Raw genomic sequence first — 18,209 nt, 5'->3', positions numbered from 1 at the left:
TAAATGACTTCTTAAATAAAAGAATTATAACCAGGGGCTTCCCTGGTGGCGCAGTGGTTGAGAGTCCACCTGCCAATGCAGGGGACATGGGTTCCCCAGTCCGGGAAGATCCCACATGCCGCGGAGCGGCTGGGCCCGTGAGCCATGGCCGCTGAGCCTGCGCGTCCGGAGCCTGTGCTCCGCAACGGGAGAGGCCACAACAGTGAGAAGCCCGCATACCGCAAAAAAAAAAAAAAAAAAAAAAGTGGGGCAAGAATTATAACCACAATTAAATGGTATAGTACCTCTTTTAGGAAAGAAAGATCTATCTTAAATTGTATCCCAGGATAAGTCATATATACTTTTTACTATTTACTTGCATAAGTGAAAAGAAATTCAAGTGCCTGATATTTTCCTTAAGTTGTAGTGCAAAACCAAAAAAGTGATCCCCAAAGAGCTATTGATTCTTATCAGTTCTTAATTCTGTAGGATTCAGATATTTCACATTTATATAACTGTTGTTAAGAAGGAGCAGGAGAGGCTAGCTGTGTAGAGTGCTTAGTTCTTAAAGGGAGACAGGCCAGGGTTTGAGCTCCAGGTCACTTATTAGCTGTGTAACCTTATGTGATTTCACAGGATTTACCTGTGGAATCCTGTGGAAATAATAGTATCTACTCCACAAGGGTGTTCTGAGAATTCCCACAGGTGATAGTAAAAGTGATTACACTGGCCTGACACATTTTAAGTGCTCAGTAAATAGTAACTAGGTGGCTATAATCATTTCCTAAAATAATCTCACTTAAAGCAGTCACCTGACCCATCACCATTTATAGACAGTTTTCTGGTTTTGACATAAAGTTCCAAAATTATATTTGACTTTGGAATTTTTTTTTGCACTATCTTTAAATATTCTTTTTTTTTAATTAATTTTATTTTATTTTTGGCTGCCTTGGGTCTTCACTGATGCATGTGGGCTTTCTCTAGTTGCGGCGAGCGGGAGCTGCTCTTCGTTGAGGTTCGCGGGCTTCTCATGGCGGTGGCTTATCTTGTCGAGGAGCACAGGCTCTAGGCATGTGGCCTTCAATAGTTGTGGCACGCGGGCTTAGTAGTTGTGGTGCACAGGCTTAGTTGCTCTGTGGCATGTGGGAATCTTCCCGGACCAGGGCTTGAACCCATGTCTCCTGCATTGGCAGGCGGATTCTTAACCACTGTGCCACACCAGGGAAGCCCTTTTTGCACTGTCTTTAGCTTGACTTATAATGCAGCTTAGGTATGCAAATAAAATATGAAGTATTTAATAAATACCTATTGGTTAATTTTAAATAATTCAAGAGTTCACCTTAAGTTGAGTCAGAGCTCCATGATGGGTTCAGAAGGGAAGCTGAAGGTATTTCAAGTACATCTCTAACCTTAGAGAATAAAATTAGAAAGATCTCTTTAATGTGTTTCTTAGAGAAATCACTCTTTTCTAGAACGAATGCTATTTCTTATGGTTGTATGTTGACAAAACCAATAGTGGTTGATAGAATAAAAGTAACCATAGGTTTAATTTGGATGGATAAACAATATGTAAATAATCAAGAGATGGTTATAACAACTTTTATAGGATAAGTAACTCTCTTTTATTTATCCCCAAAGAAACCTGAGCTTTGCTTCTTCCCTCCTACCCTAAAAGAATCGTGTCAGAAATTAATATTACTCAGCACAATTAAAATTACTTAGTAAAATTACTTAGTAAATTACATATTACTTTTATAGTCCTTATATATTGCAAGACATAGTCCCTGGAAATAAGTGGACATAGATTTCTTTGGTCATAGAGCAGGTTTTTGTGTTTGTTAGTTTTGGGGGTTTTTTGCGGTACGCGGGCCTCACTGCTGTGGCCTCTCCCGCTGCGGAGCACAGGCTCCGGACGCGCAGGCCCAGCGGCCATGGCTCACGGGCCCAACCGCTCCGCGGCATGTGGGATCATCCCGGACGAGGGCACAAACCCGTGTCCCCTGCATCGGCAGGCGGACTCTCAACCACTGCGCCACCGGGAAGCCCATAGAGCAGTTTTTATTGCAGTAGAATTGGCTTATTATAGTGGCAGATGTCAAGAACTAAACTTTTGAGCATTTTAGTATTGTCTACACTTTTATTCTAAGCTTAAGAATGCCCTACATTCTCTGAAAAATACAGAGGGTTAATTCAAGGAAATCTAAAATCAGTGAACCGACCAAGAGTTTTAACAGAATCTTTTGACTATAAAACATCACCTTGTTGAAGCATTTCTCAAAACGGTTTCCCTAGCCAGTTCTAGTCTGCATTGTTTCTTGGATGGATGAAGATACTAGATCACTATCTTATTTATAGCTCAAGTACTAGTCAGTTAAACCCTAGAGTTACTTGATTTTCAAAAGAGCTAGTTGGTGCAAATATTTAATTAAAGCTAAAAATCAAAAGTTGAAGTCCTGTTGAAATTCCATTTGTAATGGAACTGTACTTAGTAAGTTAAACATTATTCTAAAACATGCCTATCATATTTGGCCACCTGTAATTACATTATCTTGTAAAACTGGATCGCATTAAAAAATATACAATGAGTTGAGGTTATGTTTGTGCAGTTAAACTTAGACTAAAAAACATTTAGGTGAAAAACTAACGTGCTTGAGACATTTGCTTATAGTGGTATAGACTTTTATTTATTTATTTTTAAATGTTCAATTTTTAAAAAAGATTTATTTATTATTTATTTATTTTTGGCTGCGTTGGGTCTCAGTTGCTGCATGCGGAATCTTTCGTTGTGGTGCGCGGGATCTTTACTGTGGCACTCGGGCTTCTCTCTAGTTGTGGCCTGCGGGTTTTCTCTTCTCTAGTTGTGGCACGCAGGCTCCAGGGCACATGGGCTCTATAGTTTGCAGCGAGGGCTCTAGTTGAGGTGCGTGAGCTCAGTAGTTGTGGCGCTCGGGCTTACTTGCCCCACAGCATGTGGGATCTTAGTTCCCTGACCAGGGATCGAACCCACGTCCCCTGCATTGTAAGGTGGATTCTTTACCCCTGGACTACCAGGTAAGTCCTGGTATTGACTTTTACAACTTATTCCGGGTACCTTTCCCATTAACACAGTCGTCAGAAGCATAAAAAGTGGTATAGCGTTCTAGCTGGCTCTCTTGCTGCATTTTTTAAAACGTTCAAGAACTGTAGCATAGTACCTAACATCTTCTTGTCTAAAATTGGGATTAAAATCAATAAAGGATTTGAGGTTCTCTTATATACTTTTCTCTTCTAGGTTGTTAGATATCTTAAAGTTTTTCAGCAACAGTAATCCTAGTTTATCCTGTTTGGATAAGCACCCACAACTACTCCATAGATGAGGGTTTTGTTTTTTTAATGAAAAATGTTAACACAAATATTTATATATGTTCCTTTACTCTACATGGTCCTTACAGAAAAAAAAAAACTGTTGTTTTTTTAGTTTATATTTAATCAGAAGCTGAACCTTGGAAATTATAATGATTTTATAAAATTCATTTTCTTTGGAAACAAAATGCCAGAAGAATTGAATGAGCATTTAAGTGCTTTTCATGTTCAGCCCTAGGAGGTAACCTGTTACAGAGGCAAGATAAGGAAAGGGTACTGTATTTGAAATTCAGAAGTCTGGATTTGAGGTCCAACTCTGCTAACCACTAGCTTGGTGATTCTGAGCAATGAACTTTGCCTGTTGGAGACTCGTTTATCTCCCTCTGAAATGGGGGATGATGGTGTCTTCCTACCACCCACGGCTGGTTTTAGGAGGTCTCACTTGAGACTATGGATATAAAAATACTCTGTACATTACAAAACTATGTAAACAAAAACAAGTTATAATTTTTGTTGAGGAAGCAAGCAATACAGATAGAACTCTAAGCATATCAGGAGGTTAGGTCCTAAATTCAGGTCATGAGGCAAAAGATTGGATAGAACCCATGAGCCACAACTACTGAAGCCCGCATGCCTAGAGCCTGTGCTCCGCAACAAGTGAAGCCACCGCAATGAGAAGCCCGCGCACCGCAATGAAGAGTAACCCCTGCTCACCGCAACTAGAAAAAGCCTGCGTGCAGCAACGAAGACCCCATGCAGCCAAAAATAAATAAATAAATTTATTTTTTTAAAAAAATTACTCTTGAGAATCCCTAAGTTGATGTAAAGCATAGTGGTATTGTTTTGTCTATACAACCCAGACTAGTAATCTATAAAGTATATAATGCGTATAGTTGTATACCGCATATATAAAGAGAACATAGCCAAAGTGATTTTATAATACTTTTTTATCATAATGTAGATAAATACTTGTAAGTTAAATATGTGTTAGACTCTTTTGTATCATAACAACTAGGAGTAAGAAAACCTATGAAAAAAATACACCCCCAGTGTAGTGGTACGATAGACACAGGCATCTGGAAAAAAACAATAGCTAATGGTAGCTAAAGTGGGCATAGTTCAGAGTTAGCAAAATGGTGGCAGCAGTGTTTTGTTTGGTGAGAAAAAGGTTTAACATTTTAAAATTTGAGTCCTTTCTCAGTTGGGCATTCATTCCCCAGGTACTCGCCACTGCCCTGTTGCTTTACACCCAGTCTGTTTCACATTTACCTGCAATGGGTCCTTAAACTCATTGAGTCTTTGATTTCTGATTTATCTAAAACAAGGCCTAGCTGAGGAAATTAATCTTAAGCTTGAATGTTAAGTGATTAGTATGGATTGGCAAAATAGTGTTTGGGAAGGTATGCCAGGTTGAAAGAACAGATAGATAGGAGGTAGAAATAGAGAGGAAATTGTTTACAAAACAAACAGACTGAAAAAGGTTAATACTGCTGAGCCACAGTTGGGAAGTGGAAGATGAAATTGGTTGGTCCTATAGTTGGACTGTCTGCTTTCTACGTGGAGGAGTTTGTTTTGCTTTGATAGAACCCACTGCAGGCTATGTGACATGCTGAGGGTGGTATCTGAGAAAGCTTCTGTTAGCTATTTGAATGAGTAACATTTGGAAGGGACTGAAGGAAGGGAGGAAGGCCTTTGTCTAGTTGCTTGGTGATAGGGACCTGAAACAGGCTAGGAGCTTTCAAAGTAGAGACTAAGCTTAATATGAGGGAGCCTGGGGCAGACTGGCCCCAGATGATGATTGAGAGCCCTGAGCCACCTTTGCTGCTTTTGTGCATATGTGTGCGTGTACACCTGATATTCAAGCTTTCATCACATTTTATCATTCTTTCTTGGGAAGGTCTGCTCGTTCCACCATCTCCTGTTTGCTCCAGATGAAGCCATACTAATTTAGGCCTTTATCACCAGAGTGTTCCTAAATAAAACATCCCCTGGAGCTGATGTCTAATCCTTTTCCCTAGCCCCGATTGATCTCCCTCTCTGTCTTTCTTGCACATGACTGAAAGAGCTGCTTTCCCTGAAACACTTCATTCTTTCAGCAACTCACTTTCTTATTCCAAAAATCAGAAGAGCCTCCAATTGTTTATCATGTCAAAGACAAGACTTAAAGGCCATCCCTAAAGGGGTAATGGAAGGGATTAGGATAGGGTTATTTCACAGGGTGATGAACCTTTAGAAATTATGAGGTCTGAAATTTAAATTACTGTCCTATTTATTCTGTAGTGGGTAGAAGCTAAAACTGAAGACAAATTTTGAGGTCAAGGAGAGATTAGCCAGGGATCACCAGGTCCAATTCTCATCCTTTATGTTATGTTTCATGTGCGAAAAGACCTGCCATCTGCCTGCACAGTACCCACTCCTGTCTCCTTGCTTTTTTGCTTTGGACACTCCCTCTCCCTGGAGTTTGTCTTTTCAAAATTGCTACTCAAGAGCCATCTTTTCCATGAGCCTTTTCTCTTCTCTAGTATCTCTTCTAACCGATACTTTTCTCCTTTGTGAGAATCCTTACTGCACCTCCCAGCAGTACTTAGCCTAGTACAATATTTAATCGTTTTCAAATGTTCTCCAACTAAAATGCGAACTCACTGGCATAAAGGAGTAAGTGCCCATGGATCTACCGTAACAGATGTGTGTGGAGCCCAAGACAGTAGAAGAAAAACAGTATGGCAAAACAGGAAGATTGAGTCCTAGATTCTGGTCCTAGCTTAGTTATTAATGGGACACATGGCCCATTGTGGTTAAGGGTGGGGGGTGGGGCTGGGCACCAACTGGAGTACCTCTGGACCTGGAATTCTGTGATTCTAGCAGTGTGCGATTGCCTAATAGAATGTGGTGAGGGGAGAGGGAGAAGAGGCTGTGCGTTAAACTTAAGGTTGTGAGCCTGGAGAACCAAAAAGATAGAAGCACCCTTGCCAGAAAGTAGGAAAGGGGCGCCAGTTTGGCGAGGGGCAGAGGTGGTTTAGTGTTTGCCAATTTTGCTGTCATTGAGAGTTTCTAATGCAAAATGTCCAAGGCTGTGATAAGTTGCAAGTTGCAGAGAGATGCCAAGTTGAGGAATAGGGAAGAGATTCAGAGTCATCACCAAATAGGCAAGGTGAGCCTCCAGGAGAGACTGGATCTAGAAAGAGGAAAGTGAAAGGCATGATCAAAGAGCCAGGAGTGGTGTCTCCAAGTGACATCCAGTGGAGAAGTGAGCAATTTGAAAATTGAGGAAAGTTAGCATTTGTTTGGCCAAGAAGAATTGATGAACTTGATAGAGAAGTTCAAATTCCAGTGGTGAGCTGAAGATAACCTGCCTGCAAGGAGTCAGAGAGGAAAGTGTAACCAGCCTCAGAGGAGATGTTCAGTGTTTGTGATTTGAAGAGAGAGCAGGAGGCAGGGCTGATTGAAATATTCTGAAAGCTAGAACCTCGACCTGTCTTACCTAAATTGTAGTGCCACCTACTTACACACAAAGCGGGCCTCCCCAGGGTTTCTGCACACAAGCTACCATTACTTCAGGTAGAGGTTTAGCTATGGAAGGTAGGTTTGGGTGAGGTTTTCTCCCTCTAAGGAAATTCAAGTTAGCGTTAATCTATATTTTATATTTTCATAAAACACCCTGAATTAGAATGAATCACTATGAAAAATTGTTACCTACTTCTCCCACACCAAGAAATAAATTTTGTCACCCAGTAGTGCTTTGATTCTGCTGGTAAGTCTAAAGTTAAATAATCTTTTTATGGTGGTAGAACAATGGTAATAGTATCTATTATGTTTTCTTCAAGAAGATGTTTATCCATTTTTATAAATAATAATAGAATGGTTAATGCTACCACTTGATTTTATATTCAGATGATCTGTCTTTTAAAGTACTTATCCTTTCCTTATTTCTCTTTAGTTTATTGTAATCCTGATTAGTAAACTTTTAAATTTGTAGAGAAGTTTTGGGAAGTACCTAGTAAGTAGTAGTTAATGTGCAGTGGCTGAGGGAGGGGCACATGGGTGCCTCTGTATTTTTCTTTAAGGTAGAGTTGAGACCAGAAACCACTGCTTTTGTTTTTGTGCATTGGGTTTGGATATGAGGGTATGAAGAATAGTTTACAGGCTGATGTGTTACTATTAAAATGTTACCCAAATCTGATTTCCCCATGAATTTCTGTTAGCAGTTTGGAAAAGCGTTCCAATAGTGGTGAACCAGCCCCATACTGGTGACTTTGGGTACAGGAAATCATGCCTGAGACTATGGTAGATATTTACAGTTTCAGCTTTTGTTCTAAATACACAACTCTAGGGTTTCCCTGGTGGCGCAGTGGTTGAGAGTCCACCTGCCGATGCAGGGGACACGGGTTCGTGCCCCGGTCCGGGAATATCCCACATGCCGCGAAGCGGCTGGGCCCGTGAGCCATGGCCGCTGAGCCTGCGCGTCCGGAGCCTGTGCTCCGCAAAGGGAGATGTCACAAGAATGAGAGGCCCGCGTACCGCAAAAAAAATATAAATAAATAAATAAATAAATAAATACACAACTGTATGAGAAAATATAAAAATTATGAACAGGACAAAGCTCATAATAAAACAAAACATTGTTCTAGAAATTATATTCTCCTGGTGAGAAGCTTGTGAGAAGATTGGTAACCTGTTTGACCCTCAACTAAAAACTAATCTCTGGTAAAATGTGAGAAAATGGAAACCACAGTTCATTCTCAAATATTTTAATTTTATATTTCTAGCGTCCTCTTAAGAGTTTTGCAAAGTTTCTTTGACTATCTCTTGCTTTCCCCTACCTTTTTAAAAAACATATCAAGAAACTAAGCAATAATACTTTTTCATGTAAAATTGAATTAGTACACTAATCATTTTTTGCCAAATAATGTCAGTCATTTTCAAAAACGTGATTAGCTCCACTGCCAAAAGATACCTTCGGTTGTGTATTCAGAGAAATGTCAGTAGTGCAGTATCATTTATCAAGGCATCTTAATATAATGACATATAAACGTAAGTATGTAATGAAAAGGTTTTCACAGACTATAGCACTGACCAAGTGCATAGGTTTAGAGTTTAATCATTTAGTTCCGTGTCCCAGTAACCAAGGTTGATGTGTTTGTTTCTTATGTTTCTTTTAATAGAATTTAATTCCTTTTCGACCTTCAATTCAGTTCCAAGGGCTCCAAGGGGTGAGTACTCTTATTGTTTTGGCAAGAAAATCTAATCTTACACATTATTATATTTACGTCTTAAAATTTGTTTTCATCTGTGCCTCTTAATATAATGTCACTCATATTTTGTGAACTTTGTGACTAAATGTAAATTTATGACACCTTTAAGACTTGAATTATCTTCTTGATTTAGTTAAGTAATTCAGGTATAGATATTGAGAGTAGTTTTTTTCCAAGTCATAGATAATTGATTTTTTAACCTTTCTATTGAAGTGTAACATACATCATAGTATTATGAGATTATATTTTGTTTACCACAATTAAGTAACCATAAAGAATTATTAATTTCAGGCAAGTTATGATTATGTGATTGTTGTTAATATTAACAAACTTTTGCTGTCTATGGACTTTAATACTAGGAAATGAAATGTATATATAGAAAACTGAATTTTTCTAGTACACAGAATAAACAAAGTATTGTCTATTTTATTGCTGGATTTAAAAGTATAATAAATGATAACTCCTAATAAAATGCACCTATGAATTTTGTATTTGTAATAGATAAACTTTACAGGAGTAGTGTCAATATTATTTCATAATTATTACTATTACTATTTAACATTAATAAAATAAATAGACTCAATCATTCCTTCATTTAAATTAATATGCATTTCTGAATTTGTCTCTATATACTGTCTACAGTATGGAGATTTGGAATATCTGTAAATGGATTTTAGAGCTCTAGAGAAAAGGCAACCTGAGGGGGGAAGATCATATTCCTATTTATTATAAATCTATACACTTGTGAATTTTTGTTTATGTCACAAAATGTAAAAATTCAATGTGAATAAATACAGTCTTTCTGAACTTTATAACTTGAAAACATTTCAAGAGTCAAGAGATTAATTGTATCATTCAACACCAACTAAGAGTACTTCTAAATCTTGTGGAATGCTAACTTGAAGGAGATGTTTGTGTGTGGATGTCAGAGGTTTGCTTCTACATGATAGCTTTACAATGAAGTCCTTTTTTTTCTCTCCCCAGTAACTGAGTGTTCATGAATGGGATCCTAAATGGAACAAGCATTCTTCTGAATTTTGTTTCATAGCTTTTTAGGTAGTCTCTAGCACATGCTGATACTATTTTTGAGGTATTAGTGTTGGTTGTTTACTTGAGGCTTCTTGAATTTTCTTACAAATTTTAATGGCATCAACAATATCTGAAGGGATGTTCGAGAGGCAGGCCTGACTTCTTGAGCTCAGCAGGGCTACCCATTTCAGTAAAGGGTTATCTGGGAAGAGAGGGCAGTACCCAGGGGAGAAGAATAGGGTTTGAGCTGCTTTTCCCTCAGTAGCAGCTGACACCTTGTTTGGTGTCTGCTTCTTCCCTCTTCCCTTAATTCTTTCATTCTCCCAGTTGGGACGTGGAGACCAGGGAAATGCAAGTGAAGGACATTTTCTTAGGCACTAGGTTAGACTGAATAATGAGGAACCAATATGTGCAGGCTTCCAAGCTCTTGATGCAGAAACATGTAGCTTTTAGCAGTCTTAGAAGGAATATGGTTTTCTGTAGCATACCAGTTACCCTCCAGGCCCTAGGTACCTTTACAAAGCAGGCAGTTTCTGTTTGAAACCTTGGACCCCCCTTTCTGAAATCTCCTACGTACCTCCCCCAAACTTTCCTATCTCTGTGTCCAAGCTTCCCCAGTTTATCTTTGCAAGCTCCATTCTCTCTTCCTACTCTATTCTTTGTCTGAGTATAGTTCACTGATAAAAGTAATTTAGATATAAGTGACTGATAGGTGTAAATCTTAATGGGTGGTTGAATTTTAACAGATAAGCTTTTTAACCAAATGAATGGTTACTGGAGTTGGGAGAGTATGAGTGTAGGGAGAGGAGGGAGTGCTGCAGGATGAGAGCGATAGGATACTTGGCCCTACCTTGCTTATTCTGCATTCTGTCTTCTCCATCCCCTCACCCCCCACCACAGTCCCCTTTTTATTATTCTAACTGGGAACAAAATATATGGACTCAGCATTGTTTCAGAGCCTGCAGCTGCATTCCATCCACCCCTCCCCCCCTTCTCTTTGCCGCGCTCTCACCAGCCCTTTGGGACTTAGTAAAAACAAAGAGTCATTACTGGGGAGAGAGTGGGTTGGCACAGCCCACAGGGAATACACAGAGCCACAAATGTGAGGGTCTTCTGTACAGTGTTCCTCTGTTTTTCTTGAGAGCCACGATAATTTAACATTGCCGGTGCTGATTGCTTTAAAAACTATCTGAAGAAGTATACTTACAGAGTTTTCCTACGTGGAAAGTGTTTAGGACTTTAAATTGGAAGGTTTCAATTTAGATTTCCCACAAAAGAGTTTTTCTCAATGAGAAATTTGAGTTGTCTTTTTTTTTTTTTTTTTTTTTTTGTGGTACGCGGGCCTCTCACTGTTGTGGCCTCTCCCGTTTTCCGGACTCGCAGGCTCAGCGGCCATGGCTCATGGGCCTAGCCGCTCCGCAGCATGTGGGATCTTCCTGGACCGGGACACGAACCCGTGTCCCCTGCATCGGCAGGCGGACTCTCAACCACTGCGCCACCAGGGAAGCCCTTAGTTGTCTTTTAATATAGTGTTTCAGACACTTTGAAAGTTTCTCTAGAAAGAATGTGGCAAGTCTAACAAATTTACAGGCTTTACATCAAATGTGATTGAAAATATACATTAACTATCATGATAGTGTCCTATATAGTCATATTTGAAATACAACTGAAATATTGTTAAAATATCATTTCAAAAGTGAACATTTAGTGTTAAGATTATTTCCTCTTTCCCTGATGCTAAGCACTGCATGTTTATGCTGTTCCTTGTTACTAATTACAGGATTTTTCCCCCTCTGTAATGTCTTTAGAAGGTCAGAATTTGGGTCTTGGCTGGTTAACTTTTAAGCATATTTACTTTTTTGTGCCTGAACACGTTCTCTTTTTCTTTTTTTAAATAAATTCATTAATTTTATTTATTTATTATTTTTGGCTGTGTTGGGTCTTCGTTGCTGTGCGCAGGCTTTCTCTAGTTGCGGCGAGCGGGGCCTACTCTTTGTTGCGGTGCACGGGCTTCTCATTGCAGTGGCTTCTCTTGTTGTGGAGCATGGGCTCTGGGTGTGCGGGCTTCAGTAGTTGTGGCACGCGGGCTCAGTAGTTGTGGCTCACGGGCTCTAGAGTGCAGGCTTAGTAGTTGTGGCGCATAGGCTTAGTTGCTCTGCGGCATGTGGGATCTTCCTGGACCAGGGCTCAAACCCTTGTCCCCTGCATTGGAAGGCGGATTCTTAACCACTGCACCACCAGGGAAGCCCTGAACACGTTCTCTTAAATTGAAGTTTTCTTCTAAAAAAAAAAATGCAGACTGGACCATTAAACAAAGTATAGCAATATGCTCTTAAAAGAGTGAAAATTCTGAGAATCATTGATTACCTGGATTTTTATCATCACAGTTGGGCAGCAGCTTTTATAGCATAAAAAATAAAAATTTGTCTTTCACACTTCATCTCACCCTTTTCCCTTGGTGGAAAAGCGTAGTCAGGAAATTGAATGGTCGTTGAAGACATTTTATGGATTCTGAAAAGATGAGGAAATATCTATAAGAACAGTTAATTGTGTTTTCAAAACTCATGAATATCAGGAGCTGAATAAATCAGCCAAAAATACCTTGTTGATTTTTAAGAGTATGGCTCAACCAATTATCCTTGCAGTTCTGATCCATACCTAGGATACTCATAACTAAAGGTGTACTAGGATTGTACATTTTCAGACAATTCTAATTGAATAGAAAAGGTAGCTGGTAAGATTCACATGGCTACGGTATTGAGGTGTTCAAGTTATAACATTCAGAGGGGTGTAATGGTATAATGCACATGGTTTCCAAAAGCTGCATCTTTATTGTTGAGCAAGCTTTATCCAAATCACGGTAGTTCTGTCTCATATTTTCACTGGATACTGAAAATGTGGCAGGTGAAAATTTTCCAAAAATGTGTGTTTCAGTAAAGTTTTAAAAACTAATTACTCTTGGCTTCCCTGGTGGCGCAGTGGTTGAGAGTCCGCCTGCCGATGCAGGGGACATGGGTTCGTGCCCCGGTCCGGGAGGATCCCACATGCTGCGGAGCGGCTGGGCCCGTGAGCCATGGCCGCCGAGCCTGCGCGTCCAGAGCCTGTACTCCACAACGGGAGAGGCCACAACAGTGAGAGGCCCACATACCGCAAAAAAAAAAAAACAAAAAAACACCTAATTACTCTTTATTTTTATGTTTGTTGAAAGTTTCTTATCTAAAGACACACAGCTGATGGACACACAGCTGTAACTACTGTCTAGGCCTATACTCTGCCAGGGAAAATTCTCCCCACTATACCACACAGCTGTAAAAGGAGAGGTATTGGAAGTAAGTTAACTCAGTATTTTCAAGTAACGGCAGTTGTTACTGATGCAGTTATCTACTAACATAATTACTCAATAAACTATAAACAGGTGCCTAATCAGTGAGTGTGCTAATAGCTTTATTGTTCTGTTTGTTTCTTATTTATTGCACAAACATTCTTTTAGCCCTTACTGGTGCCAAGTACTTTCCTAAGTGCTTTGTGTGCAAAGATACAGGGATGGGTAAGACATGGGGTGTGCCCTCAGGGAACTCAGAATCTGACAAACATATATAGACTAATACTCAGGAAAGAATTAATAATGTAGGGCTTATCCAGAACCCTCCTTTCAGAACTTCTGTAGATACAGGGGACTCTCAGGAACAAGGCTTATGTATTTCTGATTGGTATGAATCAGGGTTTTAAACAAAGGTTTTGGTAGATGCAAAATATTATATCCTGGAAATAGGTATGTAAAATTCCAGAAGGTCTATTAAAATCTATGTACACACTCATACACAAAAAGGTAGATCTGTGATATGTTTATAATTCAGATGAAATCTGAAATGGCAACGTTTTCAACAGCAAATAATGGCCACATCTGTTGGCCTGTGTCAGCCTTGCAGAGTGGACTTGCCTGTGGCATCAGGGACTCATGTGCAGGGAATGATTGTCCCAGGGCAGTGAGAAATAATGTTAACTTTGTCACAGTAAATAGGATTCCAGACCTCAGTATTAACTCAGTATTTGTTATGAGAATGTTGTTCCAAAATTCTCTCTAATTTAATTGCTTACTTCAGACTCAGCAATCCCAGAGGCTTTAAAAAATACAAGTTCGCTTTGCATATGTAATTTAGAAATTAACCTTAAGATGAGGACAGAAAATATTGTCTATAAGTACCATGTCACGTCTCCTGTGAAATACTGAGTAACACACACATTTCTAAGAATGAGCAAGGAACAGCCAGTCAAACAGCTTTTAAATGTACGCCTTCCAAAAAGGCACACTGACCTTCTGAAGATGAAATCAGCATTTAACTGCTAACTTTAAAGGCTTGCATAGTGTTAAAATTTTTGCAGTAGAGCCATTAACTCTAAAGAACAGAGTTGGATTTTCTTTTTTTTTTTTTTCTTAACTTGCAAACTTAGCAAAGCATTCAGAAATATTTTGTTAATTATTTATTTTCCTTTTGGGGGGCTGGAGAGAAGATTGGGTTTGAAAAGCTAAATTATACAGTATTTGAAATTAGTAGCCAGTTTCAACCCACCTGAAAATACTTCCCACAGACTACCCTTCTCTAATCTACTTGATACTCGGGAAGCAAAGATAACTATCTGCTTGAAACAGCAGCAGAGATAAAAATAAATCCCAGCACTGTCATTCCTTCTTAGATGATACGCCTGCACTCTGCTTTCCCCTGCTGTTTTTGGTTTGGCTAGTCCACTGGTTTTGCCAACAGTTGTGTTTAGTCAGTCTGCTCAAAGGTTGCTGACTAACAGCTACCTTTATACACTCAGCTCTGAATGTAGTTAATACTACAAAGGTGTTCAAATTAAATCCTTTTATGGCAGTTCTGTTCTAATTTTTTTAATATGACAGTGGTTAACGTGTAGATAACATATTTGCGTTGAATTATAACCCATTAACCACATGTTAATTTACTAAGGTATTAATACAATAGTAAATTACCCAATTTGAAAGAAATACTTAACTTTGATATATCAAAGGTTATATAAGTTTTTATGTATATAGTATAATATACAGTGTGTGTGTGTATATATATATATATATATGTATATATATGTAAAATGTCATATTTGGCCAGTGGTATGGGCTGACATTCTGGAAACTCCTATTATTTCAAACAATAACTGAATAATAGTTTGAAGCTATTGACCAACTTCTCTATTTTATGTTGCCACCCACCTCTGCTCTCCTTTTCTTTCTGGATAAGAATTGCCTGTGGGGTTTCTAAATAAAAAAGAGTAGAGAGCTAAGTTCACAAATCATGGCCAGGTACCACTACAGACACCAGTGACATAAAGGAGACATGCAGAATGGTGAGGGTGGGAGGGTGACTTTGACTGTATGGTTGTGTTGCCTGAGGAAGCTATCTCAGCGTACACCACACAGGCTCCAGTGTGGGCCACAGCAGGACAAGCCTCCCAAAGCACGATCATAAAGGAGTTGAAGACTAAGTCATCCTGCTCTGTCCTTCACCAAACTGCAGTCACTTTGGAAAGCAGCCATTGGAACTATGATTGAAATCTGAATTTGCTACAAATACCATTAACTGCATTCTTAGCGGTCAGTTAAGCTTACTATCCTCATTCAACAAGCGTTTGTGAATATTTGCACTGTACCAAGCACCACGGTAGACAGTGTTTGGACAAAGGTAAATAGGACCTTGAAATTCCAACTCTTGTTCCTGACACCATCTGTTTGTCAATAAAATCTGCCACTGATGGCTTTGCCTTTTTGTTTCCCACCAAAAACTGAAACTTGCGAAATTCAGTTGTCTATGTTACAGACATTGTCACTTAACAGCACTTCATTTAAGCTTGGAAAATAATAATCTTTAACCATTTTATAACACCTATGGTTCTTATAGCTAACCCACCCCTAAATTTGAGCCACAAGCAGTATGTAAATATCTCTTGACTTCTTACTATGTGCAAGGCCTTATCCTTATAAGAGCTTTATTAAAGAGGTTATAAGAGCTCTACTAAAAAGAAAAGTCAAAATTTAAAGCAGGAAAAACAACCTAGCAGAATATGTCCAAGCCCCAGATCTTATTTCAAACAATATTTAACACAACAACAAAATTACTATATGTTGTTGATTCCAAGGCTTATTTTCTTTTTAACATTTAACGTCTTTGGAATTAGAATGTATCTCATTATCAACAGCGTCTTAGTGTACTGTGTCATAGTTTGTCAGCATTTTATATTATGCAGTGGTACATAGTCATACAGTTGCTGGCACCTTAACTACAGCAATGCAGTGGAAGTATTTAGAGAGTTCCTATATTCTGCAATAAGATTTTATCTAACTAGAATCTTTTCAAAAGTTTTCTTTCCTGACCCCACCCTGGGGTCTGGTTTGCTTTTTTAGCTCCATATGTTACATAATCTGGAGAATTTATAGGGAAGGTAAATTTTTATAACTATTCTTGTGATTTAAACTGGAAGGAACAAGAATATGAAATTAAAGTGTTCTCAAATTTGTTTTTACGCTAAAAACCTTATAAAAGTAATTTGTTTTGAAAACAAGTTTAGAAGAAAAGAGTTTTACTGACTTAAAAGACCTAAAAAGCTCATAGACATGCTTTGAGGCTAATGAATTTGCCCTTATCAGGCTAGGAATTTTCAAATCTCTCTAACTAGTCTTATACTTTGTACTGTATTTACCAGAAATGCACAGTCATCTATTATTTTGCTTATAGATTCCAACTTTTTTCAATAAGTATAACTAAAATTTATTGAATATTTATTACATGCTAAGAATCCTATACTAAGCACTTTATATATATTATTCTCATTTAATCCTCACAGGGATGTCATGAAGCAGATATTCCTGTTCTGTTAGTGTGTTAACTATGGCTCTGAAGTTAAACCACTTGTAAAAGCTCACACAATTAGTGAGTAAAGTAGCTGGCACACAAACCTAGGCATCTAGTTCCAGAGCCTGTTTTCATCACTACACTGATCTACCTGCCTATAATAAATGTTCAATGAGCATTTTATTCTGACATTCATACAAACATTTGTTGAGTATCTGCCCAGCTAACAAGAGGAAGCAGAACAGTCAGGGAGGTCTCAGAGAGGTGGTAAGCACGTGTGGCAAAAGTTGCCACCTTCTTAAGGAGCTCGAATTTCACCTTGGAGATCAGTGCTTCTTATCTATAAAGTCTCCCTGGGGGTCTATGATGAGGTCTGGAAGTCTGGCTTTAAAAATTTTTCCCCCTGGATTTCATTATAATAGCTAGGTTCACTATAATTAAGAATATGATAAGAATATGCACGTATGTAGGTATGTACACATTCTCTTCTCAAGAGAAGGTTCATAATTTTCATCATTTTCTGAAGGGGACCACTGACTACAGTAGATTCTTTCAAACACATTTAGTAACAAGTCACAGTAAGAAAAAACATTTTACATTGTGACACTTTACAGATATCAGTGTACACATTCACACAGCTAAAATAAAAGTTTCACAGCACAGTATTTATCCTTTACCAGTATACTCTGACATTTTCTATTTCAATTTAAAAGAATCCTGATCACAATCCACTAAAATAATGTCATAACCTTCCAATGGGTCACAGTCTGTGCTTTAAAAAACAATACAGGAGATGATCATCTTTTTTTTTTAAGTTTAGAAATTTTAGCCAGGGAGTCGTGATCAGATTTGCATTTTAACGTGTTTATCCAGTAGCTACCTTAACTTAGTTATTCCTTCTGTATGGGGAGAAAGGAAAGAGAGGAGTTGAGGATGGCGCCATATTTATGATGAGCATTTGGTTGGATGGTGAGGCCATTATTCAAGATCTAAAATAGATGAAAGAACAGACTGAGGCAGAACTCATGGGGTGTTTAGTTTGGGACATGATGTCCATGAGGTGTTCAGATAATAACTTCATACCTTGTTCTATCAAGATGGAGCTGTCCAGGAGACATTGGTATTGGGGGATTTGGAACAAAAGGATTTTCAAGAAGCTGCTCCAAAGGACATTTTATAGTATTTAATTATACTTGGCAGTCCAGTAGTGAGAAGAAAAAAAAGTGTATTTATAGTGGAATTCTGTTAATAAAGCTCTATTTAAAGACTTATTTTTTTTTCAATTGTTAAGAATACTGGTTTAGTTGTGAATACTTATGAGTGTTGATACTTTTAATTCTTAAGCCCTTTTTGCCAAATTTTGTTCACACTAGTTAAGAACAATGTCAGGCTAATAGAGATAAACAGTGACATATTGATTTAGTGGAAGAGTACACAACAGTGAAAAGCAGTGACTTAGAGCTCTGTGCAATATGGCAGTGAAAACTCTTAAGTGGGTAGAAGACTACATATGTATGGTATGACACCATTTTTATAAAATTTAATAACAGGCAAAGTCAAATAATATATTGTGTGGGTACACATGTGATAAAATTATTAAAAACAATAAAGGAATGATAATCACAAAAATTAGAATAGTTGTTATCTCTGGTAGAGAAAGCCAGGCAGAAGGGATAGGAGAGGAGCAATGGGTAGATATATTATTGCTAATGTTTTCTTAAGTTGGACAGTGAATTCACAG

The 18,209-nt window shown here is 38.4% G+C and overlaps 2 protein-coding genes across 2 annotated transcripts in view; one reads left to right on the top strand and one right to left on the bottom strand.

The window, feature by feature from the left end:
• The window catches only part of LOC308615944 (uncharacterized protein), a 325,426-nt gene that overhangs the window by 11,701 nt on the left and 295,516 nt on the right, over positions 1-18,209 (bottom strand). The gene's annotated exons all lie outside the window — the stretch shown is intronic.
• Positions 1-18,209, top strand: part of ELL2 (elongation factor for RNA polymerase II 2) — a 75,285-nt gene that overhangs the window by 12,002 nt on the left and 45,074 nt on the right. The window contains exon 2 of the mRNA XM_081231849.1: positions 8,484-8,531. Coding sequence (XP_081087975.1) covers positions 8,484-8,531 — 48 coding nt within the window. The remainder of the gene's footprint in view (positions 1-8,483; positions 8,532-18,209) is intronic.

This window comes from Mesoplodon bidens (genome assembly GCF_964165515.1).
Source record: "Mesoplodon bidens genome assembly, chromosome: 4".
In the NCBI taxonomy this organism is placed as follows: domain Eukaryota; kingdom Metazoa; phylum Chordata; class Mammalia; order Artiodactyla; family Ziphiidae; genus Mesoplodon; species Mesoplodon bidens.
The sequence above is the reverse complement of the archived record's forward strand: the minus strand, read 5'-3'. Positions and strand labels throughout refer to the sequence as shown.